At 39.9% G+C, this 18,358-nt stretch overlaps 1 protein-coding gene, 1 long non-coding RNA gene and 1 pseudogene across 2 annotated transcripts in view; 2 read left to right on the top strand and 1 right to left on the bottom strand.

Moving 5' to 3' along the window:
* LOC122221146 overlaps positions 1-4,305 on the bottom strand; it is a 96,330-nt gene extending 92,025 nt beyond the window's left edge. Inside the window, exons 1-2 of the long non-coding RNA XR_006203102.1 lie at positions 4,126-4,305; positions 3,262-3,326 (exon numbers count right to left, since the gene is read on the bottom strand). This is a non-coding gene — a long non-coding RNA (uncharacterized LOC122221146). The remainder of the gene's footprint in view (positions 1-3,261; positions 3,327-4,125) is intronic.
* A 107-nt stretch (positions 4,306-4,412) lies between these two features.
* On the top strand, positions 4,413-6,066 carry NDN (necdin, MAGE family member). Its single transcript, XM_042941243.1, has one exon. The coding sequence runs from the start codon at positions 4,512-4,514 to the stop codon at positions 5,484-5,486; it is 975 nt and encodes a 324-aa protein (XP_042797177.1). The 5' UTR covers positions 4,413-4,511; the 3' UTR covers positions 5,487-6,066.
* A 4,775-nt stretch (positions 6,067-10,841) lies between these two features.
* On the top strand, positions 10,842-11,387 carry LOC122221719 (annotated as a pseudogene).
* Positions 11,388-18,358: the final 6,971 nt, after the last annotated feature.

Raw genomic sequence — 18,358 nt, 5'->3', positions numbered from 1 at the left:
ATATATATATATATATATATATATATATATATATATATATATATATCATATATCCTCATATATCTGGATATATATATCCAGATATCTGCTTGTCATGTCTACTTTCTTCCCTCAGGTAGTTATCTACAGATAGTTTCAGGAGGTGGTGCCCCCATATCCTAGCCACAAGGCAGTGCTCCATCTGAGACAACCCCCAAGACACAATCCTGATATTCATAGTCTCTCTTACATTTTCTTATTATTTATGTCTTCCTTGGCATCCTTAATGAACAAAAGTTTCCTCTGTTCTATGCTCTGTGACAACATTGTGGCTCTTCGCAGTATGTTATGCCATATCATTATGCATAATAATAATTTATCAATTGTTTGTTTATGATCTTTTTTCTCCACCATTTCCATTCAGTACAGATTGCAGAGATCACATCTCTCCTTCTCATTATAACCCCAGGTACAATGCCTGAAATGTAGACTTTAATAGTTGCAGAATGAAGATGAAATTCAAGCCATCATCCTTTGTCAAGAGGAGTCCTCCAAAAGGTCCCCTAATTGGTTTGTCTGTCTCTCCCTGTCCACCTACCTCCAACTCAAGTCTTAACTCTGATTCCAGTTGATCTTCCTAAAAGATAATCCTAACCTGGTTAGTCCCTGAGAGTTGGCAGGCTGTATTGTGGGTCTGGGAAGGACTAGACGGTCTCCCGTTCAATGAGTGTTCTTGGGCCTCAGTTGGACAGGCATGTGCAGTGTCACCCTTGGGAGACTAGAGAAGATGAGAAAGCAGGGTTGTGGTCCCTTCCCCCTTCCCAACCGTGGAAAGCAGCACTTCCTGTCCTCATTTACTATTTTCTAACACAAAGGGGCCAACCTGCCAAATAGTCCAATTGTTTCCCCCTCAGACTGAGCTACTTTTCTAAAATGCAAATCTTTCAGGCACATGATAGTCATTGCTCAATATTTGCTGAACACATTAATGTGAGTTCTCTGTTTCAATTCCTTGGCCTGCAAGGCATTTGGGGCCCAAATGGGGGCTCCAAGGTGGAGGTTGCTGCCTATGTTGACAGGAAAGAGCCAGAAGGATTCACATTTCATTTGGGGCCTCTGGGCCTCTTCACTGTGAGCATGCGTGCTGTCCACTGGAAGCTCTGGAATGACCCCCCTTCCTCTGTTCACTATGGAAACAAGTGCCAGGACAGGCTTCTCCTCCTACTCCAGAGTCTGCCAAGAACAGCCTATTCCACAGCTGTGTAATGTGTTCCACATTACAGAGTCTGAAGTATCCCACCAGCAAAAGTATCTGTACCAGAATGTTATAATTTCCTCCATACATTTCATATGTCCATGGAACTTCTACTTACAGAATCTTGATTTAAAGAGTAGCCATTCATTGATTTATTTGAGGATATTTTGTAAAGTTCAGGCTTTTGCTTCTAAAATGTAGGCCTGAAAGAACTCATTGCCCATATCAAATAGGTCTGACCCTGGAGACACTCAGAAAGCCTAAGTTATCCTCAACATTCTCAGAGCATCACTGGAGTTACAGCTCCAAATCTTGACCCTTAAATTAAGGAAATTGCGGATGTCCCATATATATTCACTTCCTCATCTTTCCTATTGTGTCATCGTTCCTTTTTCTTACCATTCTGAAGATATGCATGTCTGGTTTATGGGTAGGCACCTTATTAGGTACATATCAAGCTACTGACTCCTTCCATGACACATGTGCAGGTATACTTTTTCTACTTAAAGGCTACCCCAAGCTTTATTTTTTCTTACCCTCCCCCATTGAAGTTTCTTCTTGATAGGAAATTGAGTCTCTTCAGCATACTATTTTCTGGAAAGACAATGCTAACACTTGGGATTTGAGAGTGAACAGCACTAGGGGTCTACCCTGTACATGGTTTCAGACTTGAGGATCAGTTTTGATTCTTTAAACCCTCTGAGCATCCTCCTTCACAGAGGTCATAATACACAGGCACTGGTACAGTATTAAACAACCCTCCTGTCAGAAGTAGGGTGTGAAGTGAGCTGTGGTAGAGATGGGTGACCATTGTTTGCCATGGGCACCTTCACCAGAATGAGGCCCATTCCAGTTCAGGCAGCAACTGAAACCCAAGCAAACTCTTTGGTCAGAACTCTGATATCCCACTGAAGCAGGATATACTGCAGGAGCTCATATATTTTTATAATTGTTTTTAAAATTGCTTTCATACTTTTTATATGTAAGTGTTTTATAGATTTATAATTTTGTGCCCAAACTTGCAATTTAACTTCATGAATCTATTAAATCTAGAAAGATGAAATATGAGGATGTAATTTTCATAACCTCACAATGGCAAAACTTATGGCTCATAACCAAAGCTGAGCTGAGATTTAAATAATAGACTCCAACATTTTCATTATTAAAAATACCCTAGGCATGCCTGGGTGGCCCAGTCAGTTAAGCGTCCAACTTTTGATTTTGGGTCAGTTCATGATCTCATGGTTTGTGCATTCGAGCCCCTAGTTGGGCTTTGCACTGACAGCAAGGAGCCTGCTTGGGATACTCTCTTTCCTTCTCTCTCTCTGTCCCTCCTATGTTCACACTCTCTCTCATTCTCTCAAAATAAATATATAAGCTTAATTTTTTAAATACCTTAAATGAACTAGTTAAGCCAAATAGTTAACCCGCAAAAAATCCAAATTTAAGAAAAAGAAAAACGAAGAAAACTAATGGAGACAAAATGAGGATTGTTCTAAGATGAATAAGGGCAGTAAGTTGATTCAATAGCCATTTTTAAATAATAAAACAACAAATATAACTGACACAACTCTGTAAAATGTATTAAAAATAGAAATCCATATATTAAATAAAAAGAAAATGATAAATAGGAAAAAGTCCAACTAAGGCATATCTGAACGATCTGTAGGAATTACCCCTGTGAAATGAAAGGTTAAGGAGATCTACTGGAGGCATTGTCCTGCCAAAGGTGAAGCAAGCATGAAAATCCAAAGATAGAAAAATAATATGAAAACAATTCCAAGCCAATCTTCTTGGGAAAAAAAATAAAGTGTGAAATGAGAAAGTTGATACAAGTAAATACAAAGAGGACTCTGGAAATGTCAAGACAATACTTTAAATATGCTTAAATAACAGACTCAAGACAGCACATATTGAAGAAGCTGTTCCCTTGAGGAAACCCAGGAAGAGCTGAAGGACCACATTGGCTCAGACTAGGGATCCTTATCAGCCTTAGAAACCCTGGATTCAGAGGCTTTTACACCCACCTCTTTCTTCATAGTTGCTTCCCTGGGAGTGTCAATTTCATTTTTGCTCAGTGTGGATCTGTTCTCTGAAATTAAAAACAAAAAAACAAAAAAAAAACAACAAAAAAAAAAACCAGCAGAAAACAAAACACACACACACACACACACACACACACACACACACACGACCATAAATATGTTGCATCTCTTTGGTCATGAGAGATATTGCCAGTTATGATTTTAGGGGACCCATGTTAAAAAAAAAAAAAAAAAAAAAAAGAGTTGGAAGCGATTTGGGTGCGGCTTCCAAATAGGACCAGCCAGTTTCTGAGAGAGGGTAGGGGTGGGATCCCATGACAAGAAGAAGTTTTGTCATTAGGGAAGGGAGGGTGCTGGGCAGATAAGGAAAAAGGTTGTTCTAATGAATATGACAATCTTTGTGTGATGGGTTCTTAATGGAAGAATTAAAAGGAAATCAAAGTGAACCGAGGGAAGTAAAAGAAAACTTAAACCAAAATCAATGACCGTGAAAACACTAGCAATGTCATTCGTTTATCATATCCAAGAAAGTTCTGTTTGCACATGGATTGATTAAATTCTGCATTTCTCATTTTATAACCTCCCCGTGTAGCAGAGACTCCACCAATTTTTATCGGTATTTCTCAGGATTAGAATCTGTGCCAACCTCTTCTCAGTTTAGATTTTTTGTTGGGCAATCCCGATCTTTCTCTTGGTTTAAAGTCTCACACTCATTGTCACAAAATTCAAGTTTACACACCAGCCTAGAACTTTCTCTGGGACTTTTATATCTACCCTGATTCTGCATACACCCAATTAAACATTTCCCAAAAAACTGAAGAAACTTATCTTAGAAACTTAACTTACCATCTATACTCAAACTTTCTAGCGCTCCTTCTCCAGTGCTCTTGCATCTCCCTCCCCTCCTTCCCATCACCTCCTCAGCTCAAAGGGGACAACTGCGGGTCACTGCTGCCCCATTTCAGGGTGCTCCCCACTACTTCTGTGGGGCCTCAAATCACAACCGCCCCGTCGGGCTCCCAGCCCTGCCCCACCCCCCTGCTGCGGTCAAGCCTTCAGCCGGCGGACGCGCAAGCGCAGTGGCGGGTCCCGCCGCCGCCCCGCCCCGCCCGGCTGCTGCGGAAGGCGCCGCGCGCAGCAACGCGCACTTCCTCTCCAGGAGTCCGCGGAGGGAGCGCAGGCTCGAAGAGCTCCTGGACGCAAAGGCCCTGCCCTTGTCAGAGGGAGCCGTTATGTCCGAACAAAGTAAGGATGTGTGTGACCCTGACTCTGCACCCCAGGCTTCCAACTCCGAGGTGCACATCAGTCCTGGGGTCCCCGGGGGGCCCTCCCAGCCCGCGTCTCAGGCCGCGACCCTCGCAGCGCCAGAGAGCCCTCCTCTAGGCCCGATCGAAGCCCCGCTGGCTTCGCCTCCGCCCCAGGCCCCAAGCGAGGAGGGAGACCCGAAGGCCCTGCAGCAGGCTGCGGAGGAAGGCCGCGCCCACCAAGCCCCAGCGGCCCAGCCTGGCCCAGCGCCGCCAGCCCCGGCCCAGCTGGTGCAGAAGGCGCACGAGCTCATGTGGTACGTGTTGGTCAAGGATCAGAAGAGAATGATCATCTGGTTCCCAGACATGGTGAAGGATGTCATCGGCAGTTACAAGAAATGGTGCAGAAGCATTCTCAGACGCACCAGCCTCATCCTCGCACGAGTGTTCGGGCTACACCTGAGGCTGACTAGCCTGCACACGATGGAGTTTTCGCTTGTCAAAGCGCTTGAGCCGGAGGAGCTGGACAGGGTGGCGCTGAGCAACCGTATGCCTATGACAGGCCTCCTGCTGATGATCCTGAGCCTCATCTATGTGAAGGGTCGCGGTGCAAGAGAGAGTGCCGTCTGGAACGTGCTGCGCATCCTGGGGCTGCGGCCCTGGAAGAAGCACTCCACCTTTGGAGATGTGAGAAAGCTCATCACCGAGGAGTTCGTCCAACAGAATTACCTGAAATACCAGCGCGTACCCCACGTTGAGCCACCTGAGTACGAGTTCTTCTGGGGTTCCCGTGCCAGCCGTGAAATCACCAAGATGCAAATCATGGAGTTCCTGGCCAGGGTCTTTAAGAAAGACCCCCAGGCCTGGCCTTCCCGATACAGAGAGGCTCTGGAGGAGGCCAGAGCTCTGCGGGAGGCTGATCCCACTGCCCACTGCCCCCGCAGCAGTGTCTCCGAGGACTAGCAAGGTCTGGAGGCAGATTAATGGTTTCTGACCCTCACCAGGGCGGTGGAGGGGTGGGGGTGGGACAATAGAGTATTCAGGATTTACAGTGCAGTATTTCACGTGTAACTTTAAGTTTTCAGTACAGTGCTTTTATACTTTTTAATGCAATGTTGTATTCAGTTCAGTACTATTAGATAGTGTGCAGGATTTATGCATGTTTGTTTATAAGTAAGCTCGGTTGGTGCTTTCGCTTTTGTGCTACCTTTCTTGAATTTTTGTACCAGAGACGTGCTAAACTTATGAAATACATTGAGAAATTTTCCATCTTATTCTTTTATATGGAACGGATGATGTGTATTAGGTAGACTACTTCTGGAGAGTTTGGAAGAACTCACCAGTAAAGCTGGCCTAACCAAGAGGAGAGTCAAGGCCCCCCTCTTTATGACCTCGCTGGGCACAGTAAACATCCATGTGGAGTGCAGTGATGTGAACTGAAACGACCTCGATGTGGGCACTTGGCACAGTTTACTAAACACAAATACAACCCCACCATGAGTAAACTTTAAAGTAAACATTAAAGATTCTTGTGATACAATCATTTTTGGAAAAGCGTACTCTATCTTTTTAGTACTGTAGTATGGATTGGGAATGAGACATTGTACCAACTGTACAAATATGGTAATTTCATCTAATAGGGTGGGAAAATCACTGCTCTATCGCTACTCATAAATGTGTGAAGTTTTTTTAAAAATGTAACTTACATGTTCATCTCAAAACTGACAAAGACAGAAAAGTGTAAAAACAAAGCAAAAATGTTCATAATCACATCACATAGAAACAAGGGTTGATATTTACAGTTCCTTTCTTACATTTTCTATATTTTATTAAAATTAGCTGACTTTTGTGGGCACTTAAAAATGGGGCATTGTGCTAAAGTCCTTTATGTATATTTTCTCTTTGTCTTTAATACTTAAAACAGCCTTTCAAGCAGGCACTTACCATATCTGCACCATGGAGGAAGTACAGGAACAAAGTATGTAATTAACTTTCCCCAGATCATAAAGCTTAGTGAGAGGAGGAGCTAGGATTTGAATCCACACAGAATATGTCAGGCCCTATACATTTCTCTCCCTGCCTACAACTGCCCCACACTTCCTGCTTTTTAATTTCATTCCTAAAATTCCATGTTTGAGAATGTACTCTTAGCTCCCTACCCCCAAAATGCAAATTCACACACAGGCTAGGGATTTATTTTTTCTAATGAATCCTCACATTAATCTTTTAGAGGAAGCAATCTTATTCTGATTGTATAAATCAAGAAACTTTGTTTCAGAGAGATTAATGGACTTAACCAGATCATATTACTGCTTAGCAGTGAAGCCAAGAATTGAAACATGGTCTTCCCTGAAGGACTGAGATGAAGGTGCCTTCTCTTGAACAGTGATGTCAGAGGAACACACAGGAAACTACCTAGGAGAGGGAGGTGGAATTGGGGTGGGAAAGTTGCCTATTAGGACATATGTGATCCAGCAGTTCTTAAATCGCAATGGGCCACTAGGCAATCCCTCCCAGGGTGAAATGGGGTGAGGATGGGGGTAAGGGGCAATGATGAGATAAATCTTATTATGAAGCTTTCAATCCTGCAAGGAGTGGGGCAAGAAATGGGCCTTTAAAAATGGCCATAAAGCCTTCAAACTTCAGAATATTGGAAAAGATCATTTTTTAAAGCCAGAATCTTTTCTGGAGAAAGACCTAATAAAGGGAACACATATGTGACATCCCCCCCCCCAAAGAAGTAAATGGAGTTGTATTTGTGTGAAGGATTACAGTCTGGATTGAAAGCTAGGATTCTTAACACTTAATGGCATAACTGAATAGATAGATGCAGGTGCTAAAAATGCTCAAGAAGTCTCACGTGCTCAGATGAAATCCATCTCCAGTTTAGTAGACTTACTGTGAAGTCTCCCATGGCAAGGCATTTCTGCAGTAACTCAGGCAGGGGTGACCTGACTTTGATGCCACCAACTTACCCAGAGCCAAGGTATCTGTTTAGAAATTTTAGAAATGTTAAAAGATTTTACTTCTCATCACCCAAAAATTCTCTACAAAATCAAAACAAATCTGCCCCATTTAAATTTAAAATAATGGGGATATCCAGGATGTTCCACTTCTGGAGCAGGGCCACAGCTGTCACTCCTGCCATGGCAGGGTGCTGGTCATTTTGTCTAATGTCCTATTGCTTTCCTCACTTCTGGGTTGACTCCTGGCAGCAACTGTAACTCCTGTACACTTCTTTCAGTCAAACCCAGAGGTCACTGGGCAGGCAGTCCCTCACCTCCCACTTAACCCCCTGTGTTTGTATTCACCTTGCTTACTGCTATGAGAGACAGGGAGAACCACTCCAAAGCTGCCCAAGCTCACAGACACAACCACATCACCCATGACCTAGAGGACTGAACTTCTGCAGAAGGAGAAAGACCTTATAATGAGAAATGAGGAGCTGACCTCAGCAAGTCACATGGGCAGGGCTGCTCACCTCCTATACTATCTCAGAGGCAGCCAGACCTAAAGGAGGAGGCTTTCTAGCATGCATCAGTGTTAACTTTATGACATTTGGTCCAGCAGTTATCTGCCCCAGCATGGGGCGGGAGCATTCAATACCTTTCTTAGATTTTCAAACTGGGCATAAATAAAATGTTGGAGGGTTTGTCAAATATTTTCCAAAAGTTTCACCTACAAGGTGCTGGGAGAGGTCATTCAGAAAGGACCGCAAATCCTTGTTATTCATCTTGGATGACAGTGTGGTGAATCTCTAGACTGCTGTGGCTGGGAAAGAGTTCCTAATTTCTCAGAATGTGATACATTTTATCTGTTCTGTCAACTGGAATGTCACTTTTTTACAAACACCACACACATACTTCACTGTAATGAACTTCATTTTATTAAATTCATGGAGGGAAAAAGCGCCTTTTTAAACTTAATATAAAATATAATGCCACCTGCTCTAAGCTATTCTAGAGAGGAAAATGACTTTTGTAGTATCATTATTAAATTGGACTATGTATTTCAAATAAACTTGGTATACAGCTTAGTGTTTCCTTTGCTTGAAAAGCTTTCTATGTCCCCCTCCACCTTGAGCCTTCATCTGACTAACTCATGAACACCACTTCTGGTGGAAATGCTTTTCTAGCCTTCAAAAGCACAGCCATGTTCTCCCAGTGTTACAGCAGCATCCCAGACTGTTCACACAATGTACACAGGCTGTTTATAAATATTTTTAGTTTCTTTCTCTCTTCATGGATTGTTACATACTTAAAAATAAAAACTGCATCTGTCATTTTTATCAATTCCTTGATGTTTAACGTAGGGACTGGCATGGCATATGTATATGCTGATAAATACTTGTATGACTTGAGAAACTGAAAACATTATAATAGACCTACTCCATCACACAGCAAAACAAAACCAAACACAGAAAATAATGGTCAACTACTCTATAGTAGATGGAATATGGACAAGTTGAAATTAGAGAAAATTTTTTTCAGAAAAAAATAGTGTAAACAAGAATTTTTTAAAGAGTCAGTTCTTTAGTTAAAACAATTAAATATTTATTTTTGAGAGGGAGAGACAGAGCATGAGCAGGGGAGCGGTAGAGAGAGAGGGAAACACAGAATCTGAAGCAGCTCAAGGCTCTGGACTGTCAACACAGAGCCTGACACGGGGCTCAAACTCACAGACCGCAAGATCATGACCTGAGCTGAAGTCGGAAGCAACCAAGTCACCAAGGTGCCTAAAGAGTCAGTTCTTTAAATAAACTAAGAAATTGGGCCTATATCTAGCATGATTTTATTTATTAATTTTATTTTTTGTTGATACACAATTGACATATACTGTTCTATTAGTTTTAGGTGAAAAACATAATGATTTGATATATGTATATATTTTGAAATGATTGCAATTAGTTAACAACCATCACCACACATTGTTACATTTTTTTTTTCTTGTGATGAGAACTTTTTTAGGGATGTTTTTATTTTGTAAATTTTTATTATTGAATTATAGTTGACATGCAGTGATATGTTAGTTTTAGGTGTACAACACAGTGATTCAACAATTCTATACATTACTCAATGTTCACTATGATAAGGTGAACAGCATAGGGAATATAGTCAATAACATTGTAATGATATTGTATGGTGACAGATGGTGACAACATCTCATGATGTTGAGAACTTTTAAAATCCGCTCTCCTAGCAACTTTCAAATGTGCAATACAGTACTGTTAACTATAGTCACCAGGCTTCAAATTACATCCCCAGTTCTCATAACTGGAAGTATGTACTTTTCGACCACCTTTACTCATCTCATCTCACCCCTCAATCACCATCTCTGACAACCATTAATTCTTTGTATCTATGTTTCATTTTATTTCTAAGATTCCACTTATGGGGTGTCTAGATGGCTCAGTCATCAGAACATGAGACTCTTGATCTTGGGGTTCTAAGTTCAAGCCCCACGATGGGTGTAGAGATTACTTAAAAATTTTTTAAATCTTAAAAAAAGATTCAGTTTTAAGTGACATCATGTGGCATATATCTGTCAGACTTACTTCACTTAACATAATGCTCTCAAGTTTCATCCATGTTGAAACTGGCAGGATTTCCTTCCTTTTTATGGCTGAATATTCATATATATTTATATATTACATTTTCTTTATTCTTCAACTGATGGGCATTTAAGTTGTTTCCATGTATTGGCCATTATAAATAATGTTGAAATGAACATGAGGTTTCAAATATATTTTCAGGTAATGATTTTGTTTCCTTTGGATAAATGCCCAGAAGTGGAATTCCTGGATCCCATGATAGTTCTATTTTTAATTTTTTGAGGAACCTTCAGACTACTGCATTGGTTTATAGTTCCCCCAACAGTACACAAGTGTTCTCTTTTCTCCACATCCTCATCAATGCTTATTTCCTGTCTTTTTGATAATAGCCATTCTAACAGATATGAGGCAGATTTTTTTTTGTTCTTGTTCATTTGTCTTTAGGAGAAACAGAGCAAATAAATAACTTCTTACTAGGAAGATGAGCAAAAGACACAAACAAATTAGTGTTCCAAAGGCAACAGATAGTTAAGTGCAAAAATGAAAAGGAAAACAAAAATCACCCACACTTCTTAAATCAAGATACTGTTTGAGTTGGAGAAAGGTGTTCACTGTGGCAGAAGGATGACTCTGGGCCAGGGCCTGACAGGGACTTAGTGTGCAGAGATCACCCAGAACCCAAGACTGTGTGAACCTACACCCACCGTCTCATCCACCTACCCACTCTATGCAGCCACCTACTCCCACCCTGAGCAGAACCACCGAGGATGATAAACACCCAGGACAGTAGTATTTTGCCTTTGAGTAACTGTCCGCAGTTACTGTGTCCAGTGCCACAGGCACATTGTTCCAGGGCCTCTGTGGTACTCCTGATGCCCCTCAGCCACTGTCAAAGATCCCAGTGGGTGAAGGGGAGGTAGGGATACTTCTCTCTGAGCTATAATGTCTAAGGACGAGAAGCACCATGTGACCCATGGAAAACCTCACATCGTCCACTTCCAGTATGAGGTCCCCTAGGTGAAAGTCTTCCTGAGATGCAGCCCTGTCCGTCCAGAGCCTGTTTGTAGAAATCCCAAATAGATTCTCAGCTGATGGGAGCAAAGAAGGATTGTTAGCACTGCCAGAGTTTTCTGAAGAGACGGTGAAAATGAACTATGTCTTCATGTGCTTCAGGAAGGGCCAGGAGGAGAGTCCACTCCTGAAGGCCTTCAGGGCTTTGAGATTGTGAATCCAGACCATTCCTGAGTTCTCTCTGGGCCGTATGTGATGTTCATGGTTTACCCCTGGACCAGAACTTGTCTGATGAGGATTAATGGCCATAGAGGATGTTTTGCCCAAGAGCCACAGTTGGAGGAGAGAAAAAATTGGGCAGCCCTGGGACAATGGAGGGGGTTTCATGATGTCTAGGGAAGGACACTAAGGGGCTCAGAGTGAGGGTTGCCTATTGTGTTCTCTGAGTTGACTAGTTGAAATTGTTTTCCCAAAAAGAACAATATAAACATATTCTTCATATGTAATCACCAATAGTAAATTAAAATGTTTATGAACTGGCATTAGAAGCTTTTTAAACTTCCCTGTGTGATGTGCTCTATCTATCCTAGGGGAGGACATTGCCTAGAGGGGGAGGGACTGTCTGGATCCAGAGGCAAAGACTGGAGGATTTGTGGGTAGCACTGTCAAGTTCAGATTCTCCTGCTGTTGGGCTTCCTTATTTTGGTTTTTAAGACTTGCATATTTTCTTTTCTTACTTCCTGTCAACCCAGGGACTCCTGAATATAGGCTTTTCAGCCCCTGGGCTATGTTTTCTATACTTGAGTTTTTCTATACTCTGCCTAGTCTCCTCTGTGTGCATTTGTGTCTGGTCTAGAGAAACCAAGTCTGTCCCCTTCCTTTTTTACAGCTTAGTGTTATTCTGGCATTTGGCTAGACTGGCTTTATCTGTTTAATGTTATCAATGAATTTTAAATAGGGGCTTTGAAGTTCACTCCCACCACCAGGGCTTTCTTTGGGATGCCTTGGCCTTAAAACACTAGCCATACTTCCAATTTGTAAATAACAACCAAGAGTTCTTATTCCTGGATGCAGGCCCAGGCCCCAAGGTGTCTCCTTTCTAGGGTCATAAAGAGCAGAGAGGAAGAGGAATAGCAACTCATGGCCAGGGGTTTGTATGAGAATCTGTTCTTGGGAACTAGATGCCTTTGCCAGCCTGAGTATAGTGCTGACTTCCCTTCCTCTCTCAACTGGTTCTGAGTAGTGTCTGAGATCCTGCTCCATAGGATTTAGGGGTGGGACTGTGGGTGTACAAGGGGCCTACCCTTTTCTGTTTTCACTGAACAGCTCATTCTAACAGGGGAAGAAGGGAGAAAGATCCAGATTCGGTGAGGAGATGAGGGTGTCAGGGAGACAAGTGTTTTGTGTTACTGTTTCAATAAACTGATTTAAAGTTTAAAAAAGATACTGTTTTTATGCTAATTGATCAGATATAATAAAAGTCAATATTCTGTACTAGCAAGAGTGAGTAGAAATTGACATTTTTAAACCCTGCTATAGCTGCATAAATAACTAAATGTTTTCTTATTTTATTCATTAATTTGGAATATATACTGAACACCTAATATGTTGCAGATGCTGTGCAAGGAGTTAGGGATGCAATAATGAACAGACTAGACATTGTCCTGTGCTTGTAGCATTCAGTCTATTGAAAGGAATAGATGAATAATAAGAATTACACTTCCATGCAGTGAGTGCCACTTTTGGAGAAGCACAGAAGTTAAAGAGGCCTGAACAAGTGCACCCAACTCATATTTTCCCAGACAAGTGACACATAAATTTACATCTATAGGAAAAGAAGGAATTAGCCACATAAAAGTGGTGTGGTAAAGGTAGATATTGGAGGAGGGTTTCTTTATGACCAGGGAGTTGCTGTGTGAACACACACACAAGCATAGAAGACTATAAAAAGTTGCTGAAAATCCCCTAAAAAGGAGATGGGAAGTAAGTTTCAAAACAAGCTAGAGACTAGAATATTGGACAAAGAGAAAAAAAAATTACCATACCTGAGATAGTCAATGTCATCAAAGACATAACTAATTTCCATCATACAAAGGTCCAACAAACTGAGAAGGAAGAAGGAACTACGCTGAAAGATGTCCTTCTTTTGATTATGCATCTCCTTTTATTTTTCTGATTGCTAATCAAAACATCCTTCTGCATCTCTTAATTTGCCTCATTATTATTTTTTCACCTACTGAGCAGTCTGGAGCCCTTAACTGCATTGCGTATTTTCTCATATCTTAAGAGTTCCTCGTGTTTTCTTAGTAACCACCTATTATGTATACACACACACACACACACACACACACACACACACACACACATATATATATATCTTTTGCTAATTGATGTATAAATTCATTTGCTTATATATTTATGTAATAGAGACTCTTAGCTTCTACTATATAGCTATATTGTATTGGACACTGGGTATATATTAATGAACTAGACAAAAATGGCCCTGGCATGAAGGAGTTCAATGATAAATTCATAGTGTTGATAGAGTATAATGTGAATGTAAACGAACAAATGAACCATTAAATACAAATTATATTAGGATAAGATAATGAAACAAATGACTTGTTTAGAGTGATAAGGAGTGGTGGAGGAGATTGTCTAAAATAAAGTAGTCAGGAAAGACTTTTCTGGCCAGGTGAAATTTAAGTGGATACTTGAAGGATTAGGAAATATCTACAAAGAGTAGAAGGAACATGATCCCAGTTAGAAAAATAACATATTTGAAGTCCCATAGTTACTTATGTGGATTTTATGGTTGCCTCTGCCAGCACATATAGCATTTAATATGATGAACTGACCAACACACAATATCCAAAACTCTTTTCTGATCTGTTGAGATAACTGAGGCAGCACAAGCTAACTATTTGATTTATAGCCTTTCAGTTATGTTCTAGTCAAAATATGTAAGGAAAAACCTATTTGTGCTTTCCTTTCCTACATGCTTTTACTATTCTAAGAACTTAGAAGATCTGTTAAAGCTTCTGTAACGACAAGTATGGTAAAAGCTAAAAGAATCACAGAGATGTGGAGTCTGACATCTTCAAACCACTAAAAACATATCGATAGCTGCCTATAAATAGGCAGAATTTTTTTCTCAGCTTTACTGAGATATAATTGACACATCATTGTGGAAGTTTAAGATGTACAATATGTTGATTTGATACATTATATATTGAAAAATGATTATAACCATAATATTAGCCAGCTAAGACCTCCATCATATCACATAATTACCATTTCTTTTTTGTGATGAGAATATTTAATATCTGCTTTTAGCAACTTTCAAGTATTATTAATTATAATCACCATACTACATTAGATCACAGAACTTATTTATCTTATAACTGGAAGTTTCGACTAACATCTCTCCATAACTCCCCATACCCACCTCAGCCTCTAGTAACCACTATTATACTTTCCATTTCAATGAGTGTGGGTTTTTTCAACCTAAAAGGCATGTCATAGAATATTTGTCTTTCTTTGTCTGACTTACTCCACTCAGCATAAAGCTTTCAAGTTTCATTCATGTTTTGCAGATGACAGGAATTTCCTTCTTTCTCATTGCTAAATAATATTTGTGTGTGCACGTGTGTTTGTGTGTGTGTCTTCTTTATCCATCTACCCATTGATGGATACTTGGGTTGTTTCCATTTCTTTGCTACACTAAACATGGGAGTGCAGATATTTCCTTGAGGCTTTACTTTCATTTCCTTTGGATATATACCCAGAAATGGAATTGCTGGATCCTATGGTACTTCTATTTCTAATTTTTTGAGACCACTGTAATTCTTGGAATGTATTTATATAAAACAACCTATTTCTTTAAGCTACAGCCTTGAAGATTTGAGGTTTTTATTTGTTTGTTGTTGTTTTGCTTCATGCAGCTCAAATATCCCTAAGTGGTATAAATTCCAAGTGTTTTTTTTTTTTTTCTCCTCTTGCCCCATTGTGTGTTTGGTACTCATACTGGGTAATACCATGACAGAGAATTTATTATATATGAAAAGCAGAGTAATCCTATATCCTTGTGATAGTGTTTAGATGAGACATGGGAACTTAATTCAGCACTAGGTAATCAGAACGTGGAGATGAGAATTTCACTTAGATCTTGGCAACTGTCAGTGGTAAGAGGACTAGAGATTTTGGTCCCAAAGCTTGAACTACTTTGTTGGTTTGTTTTTGGTTATCTCAGAAAATAGTATATTTAATTCAGCTTATTATTTTTAAGTTCACATTGTTATTGAATTGAAACATCACGCTAACAATGATAATGCATATTTATTCCAGTGGATAAAAAAGAAAGGTGTGTAATTAGGAAGAGAGTAGAGCATCAGGCCAGCCTTTGTAGGCAATGATAAGCAAACAAACTGTATTAAAGAGCAAACAAGAATCACTAATGAGTTTGAGACTGGTTTGATTGACATTACACTTTTAAAATACTATTTTAATTATTTTTTTTAATTTTTGTAATGTTTATTTATATATGAAAGAGAGAGAGAGAGAGACAACAATAGAGTCCCACCCAAAACCAGCAGAAGACAGGAAATAATAAAGATTAGAGCAGAAATAAATGCTATTGAAACCAAAAAAAACAGTAGAACAGATCAATGAAACCAGAAGATGTTTTTTTGAAAGAATTAACAAAATTGATAAACCACTAGCCAGTTTGATCAAGAAGAAAAAGGAAAAGATCCAAATAAATAAAATAAAGAATGAAAGAGGAGAGATCACAACCAACACAACAGAAATAAAAACAATAATAAGAGAATATCCTGAGCAATTATATGTCAATAAAATGGGCAATCTTGAAGAAATGGACAAATTCCTAGAAACATATACACTACCAAAACTGAAACAGGAAGAAATAGAAAATTTGAACAGACCATAACCAGTAAGGAAATCGAATTAGGAATCAAAAATCTGCCAAAAAACAAGAGTACAGGGCCAGATGGCTTCCCAGGGGGAATTCTACCAAACATTTAAGGAAGAGTTAACACCTATTCTCTTGAAACTGTTCAAAAAAATAGAAATGGAAGGAAAACTTCCAAACCTTTCTATGAAGCCAGCATTACCTTGATTCCAAAACCAGACAGAGACCCCATAAAAAGGAGAACTATAGACCAATTTCCCTGATGAACATGGATGTGAAAATACTCAACAAGATATTAACCAACCAGTTCCAACAATACATTAAAAAAATTATTCACCATAACCAAGTGGGATTTCTACCTGGGATGCAGGGCTGGTTCAATCACGCAAAACAACATGATTCATCATCACATCAATAAAAGAAAGGACAAGAACCATATGATCCTCTCAATAGATTCAGATAAAGCACTTGACAAAATACAGCATCCTTTCTTGATAAAATCCTTCAAGTAGGGATAGAAGGAGCATACCTCGAGATCATAAAAGCCATATATAAATGACCCATCTCTAATATCATCCTCAATGGGGAAAAACTGACAGCTTTCCCCCTAAGATCAGAAACAAGAAAGGTATGTCCACTCTTGCCACTGTTATTCAACATAGTATTGGAAGTCTTAGCCTCTGCAATCAGACAACACAAAGAAATAAAAGGCATCCAAATTGGCCAGGAGGAGGTCAAGCTTTCACTCCTTGCAGATGACATGATACTATATATGGAAAACCCTAAAGAGTCCACCAAAAAAACTGCTAGAACGGATTTATTAATTCATCAAAGTTGCAGGATATAAAATCAATGCACAGAAATCGGTTGCATTCCTATACACCAACAATGAGAAATCAAGGAATCGACCCCATTTACAGTTGCACTAAAAACCATAAAATAATAGGAATAAATCTAGCCAAAGAGATGAAAAATCTATACACAGAAAACTATAGAAAGCTTATTAAAGAAATCGAAGAAGACACAAAGAAATGGAAAAAGATACCATGCTCCTGATAGGAAGAACAAATATTGTTAACATATCGATACTATCCAAAGCAATCTACATAGTGCAATCCCTATCAAAGTAACACCAGCATTCTTCACAAAGCAGGAGGCATCACAATCTCAGACTTCAAGCTATACTACAAACCAAACCAAACCAAACCAAAAGCATGAGGCATCACAATCCCAGACTTCAAGCTATACTACAAAGCTGTAATCATCAAGACAGTATGGAATGGCACAAGAACAGACACTCAGATCAATGGAACGGAATAGATAACCCAGAAATGGACCCACAAACGTATGACCAACTATTCTTTGGCAAAGCAGCAATGAATATCCAATGGAGTAAAGACAGTCTCTTCAGCAATTGGTGCTGGGAAAACTGGACAGCGACATGCAGAAGAATGAACCTGGACCACTTTTTTACACCATACACAAAAATAAACTCCAAATGGATGAAAGACCTCAATAAGACAGGAAGCCATTAAAATCTTCGAGGAGAAAGCAGGCAAAAACCACTTTGATCTTGGCTGCAGCAACTTCTTACTCAACACGTCTCCAGAGGAAAGAGAAACAAAAGCAAAAATGAACTACTGGGACCTCATCAAAATAAAAAGCTTCTGCACAGTGAAGGAAACCATCAGCAAAACTAAACAGCAACAGACAGAATGGGAGAAGATATTTGCAAATGGCATATCAGATAAAGGATTAGTATCCAAAATCTACAAAGAACTTATCAAACTCAACACCCAAAAAACAAATAATCCAGTGAAGAAATGGGCAAAAGACATGAATAGACACTTCTCCAAAGAAGACATCCAGATGGCCAACTGACACATGAAAAAATGCTCCACATCACTCATCACCAGGGAAATACAAATCAAAATCACAATGAGATACCACCTCACACCTGTCAGAATGGCTTACCATTAACAACAGATGTTGGTGAGGATGCGGAGAAAGAGGATCTCTTTTGCATTGTTGGTGGCAATGCAAGCTGGTGCAGCCACTCTGGAAAACAGGATGGAGGTTCCTGAAAAAACTAAAAATATAATTACCCTACGACCCAGCAATTGCACTACTAAGCATTTATCCAAGGGATACAGGTGTGCTCTTTTGAAGGGACACATGCACCCCCATGTTTATAGCAGCACTATCAACAATAGTCAAAGTATGGAAAGAGCCCAAATGTCCATAGATGGATGAGTGGATAAAGAAGAAGTGGATAAAGAAGATAAAGAGTGGATATTAATGGAAACATCACATACACACACACACACACACACACACACACAC

The sequence above is a fragment of the Panthera leo genome, chromosome B3 (genome assembly GCF_018350215.1).
Source record: "Panthera leo isolate Ple1 chromosome B3, P.leo_Ple1_pat1.1, whole genome shotgun sequence".
Lineage (NCBI taxonomy): Eukaryota > Metazoa > Chordata > Mammalia > Carnivora > Felidae > Panthera > Panthera leo.
Note: the sequence above shows the minus strand (reverse complement) of the source record. Positions and strands in the feature narration are given on the sequence as shown.